We start from the raw sequence: 4378 nt of genomic DNA on the forward strand, positions 1-4378 counted from the left end.
TAACATACATGGGTTAATAGAGGATATTGCTATTTATCATATGTGATGGAGATCTATATTCTTCATATCCACTTATGTTCCTTCTAGTATCTAACTGGTCACTGCCTCTATGTGAGGTCTTTATTCTCAGCTCTCAGATGTTTCCTTCTAAACCCTTCTCATCTCTCCATTATATAACTCATGTCACACATGGTAAGCACAGAATTTACATGTCCCCAGTATTTCCCTCCACGGTCTCTGGGGTCTCCTGTCACCTCCCCTGTCTCTCTCTATATATATATTTCATTCTACACATTGTCTCATCTTATACTTTGTATCTGACGCTCCAGGAACATCAAGATGGTTTCTGGCAGTTATCTCCTGGCCGTCATCTTCATTTCTATTCAGGGTGAGAGATTCAGATCCTTCCATGAGTGTGTAGAGAAATCTATCCAGTGGGATCCGTCATCAGATCAGGATTTCTAGGAATAGATCCAGACATTTATCTCTAATGAATCTGTCTCTTCTAATCCTCAGGATCCTGTGGACAGATTGTGATGACCCAGACTCCAGATTATACCTCTGTGTCCCCAGGAGACACAGTCACCATGTCATGTAAAGCCAGTTCTGGTATAGGCAACAACTTACACTGGTACCAACAGAAATCAGGAGAACGGCCAAATCTTCTTATCTATGGTGCAAGCAGCAGATACACAGGAGTCCCAGACCGGTTCTCTGGATCTGGATCTGGAACAGATTTCACTCTGACAATCAGAGGAGTGACAGAAGCCGATGAAGCAGATTATTACTGTAAGCAGGGTCAGAGCTATCCTCTCACACAGTGATACAGAGCCGTACAAAAACCTCCTTCCTCCTCCCCCATTATGTCTCTATGATAAAGCTTCATACACAGTAGAAGAAGAAGAAAAGCATCAGAGCGATCAGTGGTTTATCATTTGTCTTCTCATGTAAATTGCCTTTTCCTGTTGTTGCAGTACCTCGGTGGACAGGGGTATCTGCAATTGTTTGGTAATGCACTGTACTGTAATGCTATGGTATACACTGCTATGTAATGTGACACACCCAGTATGCTTCATCATGAGACAGGCATGGCCAGAGTTATCTCCCCTGGCTCACACCTCTCTGGAGCTTATGGTGTAGGTTAGACCCTCGCCCAACTTCCTGAAGAAGACTCTACCTGATAAGAGTCTGTAGTGTGAGGATGGCCCTGGAGAAGACCGGGAGCAAACAGGGTTTGCTTCTCTTCTCAGGGAGAGAAAGAGATAGATCTCCCACTGCTTCTACTCTACTATGTCACAGGCACTGTTAAGGGGGGGTATTAATTACCAATATTTATGTAAATATCAATAATTAATATGCATAAATGGGAGGAGTCATCTAGTGAAGACTCCGCCTATTTATACCTTTATAATAATAACACTACTTTCACTTTGCCTCACGCTAATCACTAAACTAGCTGCATGCGTCTTACTGAACTATCGCTAATAACCACACGTTACACAGATAGTTACAAATAAAACAAGATATTTATTAATACCTACAGTACACTACGCGCGCAATACACTAACAACACAGTACTATAAATACAGCACTAAACTACACTACACGGTTCCCAAATTCCACCTTCAAAGCTATCTAATACAGTACACACACACATATATTAGCAGCCCACCCCACCTGGTTCTAATCCTTTCCCGAAGGGAACAACGAGGGTTAACGGTGGCGCTGCAGGGGTGAATGCAGGCCACAGAAACAGAAATACAGTCAGGGGTACAGAATAGGGAGCAGGGATACTCCTGCAGGGTTTGGGTAGGGGATTGGTGGTAACTGAAGGGTAGGGATACGGCAATGCAAGGGTTAATACCCTGCAAGAGTATGCTGGGGTACAGGGGAATAGTAGGGAACCGGGGTACAGGGATAGGGTATATCAGGGAGAGTGGGTAGAGGTAGGGGTGATCGTTGGTGGTGGGGTACAGCAGGAATAGTGGGGGTTAGGATCAGGGAGAGGGATGGTCATGGTGGGATGGTGGAGAGGGTAGATCATTGGTGGGATAGGGGTATGGGGCACAGGGTAAAATAAGGGTTAATCATTGGTGGACTCAGCCCTCCTGATATGCTTGTTGTCCAGGGGTGATCCTATATAAGCGGGGGCAGCTCGGCTGGAGATAATTAATACAGAGGACTCCGATTCTATTGAATCGGAGTTCTTTGAAGCATACAGGATGACCTCACTCTTGTCCGGTCATTCTGATGCAATTAACCAAATGGCATCCGTGTGAATGCTTGGGGCACATTCACACTGATACCTCTGGTTTTAGGTGAAGGGGATATATGATTATAATATACATGTATATGCATGCTTGGGGCACATCCATACACATGTATACACCATATAGCCATGTTTTTGGGGTATATATCTATGAAGGGACACATAGGGGGCACATATATATATATATATATATATATATATATATATATAAAAAAAGGACATATAAGGGAGCACATATTCCCCACAGGGGCCACAATGAGCCCTTGTGGATCACCAAGGGCAGATGTGCGCAGATGCTGGGCACATCTGCACACATCATCCTATAATGTGGCTGTTAATGCATGCATATATATATATATATATATATGCATATGTCTCAACCCTTCCTTAACAGGCAGGCTTCCACCATTCTGCCTCACGGGCACGCTTCAACCCTGCTTTTTCATGGGCACACTTTCACTCTGCTGTCTCATCGGCATGCTTCCACTCTGCTATCTCACGGGCATGCTTCCACCATGCTCTCTCATGGGCACGCTTCCACCATTCTGCCTCACGGGCACGCTTAACCTTGCTTTCTCACGGGCACGCTTCCACTCTGCTGTCTCATGGGCACACTTCCACTCTGCTATCTTATGGGCACGTTTCCACTCTGCTATCTCATTGGCATGCTTCCACTCTGCTATCTCACGGGCACACTTTCACTCTGCTATCTCATGGGTACGCTTCCACCATGCTGTCTCACGGGCACGCTTCCACCATTCTGCCTCACGGGCACGCTTCAACCTTGCTTTCTCATGGGCACGCTTCCACCATGCTGTCTCACGGGCACGCTTCCACCATGCTGTCTCATAGGCACGCTTCAACCTTGCTTTCTCATGGGCACGCTTCCACCATGCTGTCTCACGGGCACGCTTCCACCCTGCTATCTCACGGGCATGCTTCCACCATGCTGTCTCACGGGCTTGCTTCCACCATGCTGTCTCACGGGCACGCTTCCACCGTGCTATCTCATGGGCACGCTTCCACCCTCGGTTAAGCAGCATTCACAGCCATTTCCCACCATTTCCAGACAGTAGCAGGGTCAAAACTACAGCTGCGAGTGTTGGTGAGGAGGGTATCAATTCTGTTATTTATTTACAGCACGTGAAGCCGCTGGGACATTGTATTTTTTCTTGTACTGGAATAGCCCTTTAAAGGTTAAGGAAACATTTGTACATGAAAAACGAATAAAATCATATCTGGCTAAAATGCAGTAGAAAATAAAATTTAAGGATTTGGCTTCATTTTTCATGCTCTCAGCAATGCTCAATCATACCTGGTTTTCAAGCTCTTCTCTCTCACCTCAGGCTCTGCGGGCGTTCCCTCAGCACTGGTCTCATGGTCTCTTCTCTGCCTTTTCCCCACACACATGAGCAGAGCTCCTCTTCCCCTCCCTTCTCTGTGTAATTACAAAAACCCACCCAGTGTTACACAGCATGACCTCCCTGAGCAGATACTCAGCATTCATAGCAGAATGTACCTGAGATTCATCATCGTCCATCATGCCCCTGCCTTGCCACCAGTAATTATAATGCCCCTCAGCAGTGCCCCCAGTATATATTATGCCCCCTGTAGTGCCCTCAGTAGATATAATGCTCTCTCTCTAAATAACTCCATAAATGTAGTGCCCTCCATAGATATAATGCCCCCATGTAGACCTGTTACCTTACCACCCTGCCTGCTGCCTATTACTACCGATGCAAGGGCAGCACTGCTTAATTACATATAATTAGAGTAATGGTAGATACCCGCGCTGCCAAAGGGAAAAAAATAAAGATAAAGGGATAGAGAGAGGTTTGATGTGATATGAGCCGCTGCTGATTCAGAGAGGGTTAATTGCCCAAAACACCCTCCAAAAGTATAACTTCAGTATAGATACAGTAAAGGGGTCCTGTAACCGCGCTGGCCGCAAAGAGAAAGCACCACTAATTATCCCTATGTGTTTAGCAGGCAAGTGGTTAATAGATGCTACTAGTTGGATGATCGAAGCTCTGTCCAAATAGAGATCTATTAAAGAATGAAAGGACTACACTAACTATAAAATAGCACTGGGATAGTCGCTTTGAAATA

The 4378-nt window shown here is 45.6% G+C and overlaps 1 gene segment (V, D, J or C); it reads left to right on the plus strand.

The window, feature by feature from the left end:
- The first annotated feature begins 249 nt into the window (after positions 1 to 249).
- LOC122923737 lies at positions 250 to 839 on the plus strand. The segment is given in 2 exon segments: positions 250 to 388; positions 517 to 839. Coding segments are annotated over 2 exon segments (357 nt in total).
- Positions 840 to 4378: the final 3539 nt, after the last annotated feature.

This window comes from Bufo gargarizans, unplaced genomic scaffold (assembly GCF_014858855.1).
Source record: "Bufo gargarizans isolate SCDJY-AF-19 unplaced genomic scaffold, ASM1485885v1 original_scaffold_1846_pilon, whole genome shotgun sequence".
In the NCBI taxonomy this organism is placed as follows: Eukaryota; Metazoa; Chordata; class Amphibia; order Anura; family Bufonidae; genus Bufo; species Bufo gargarizans.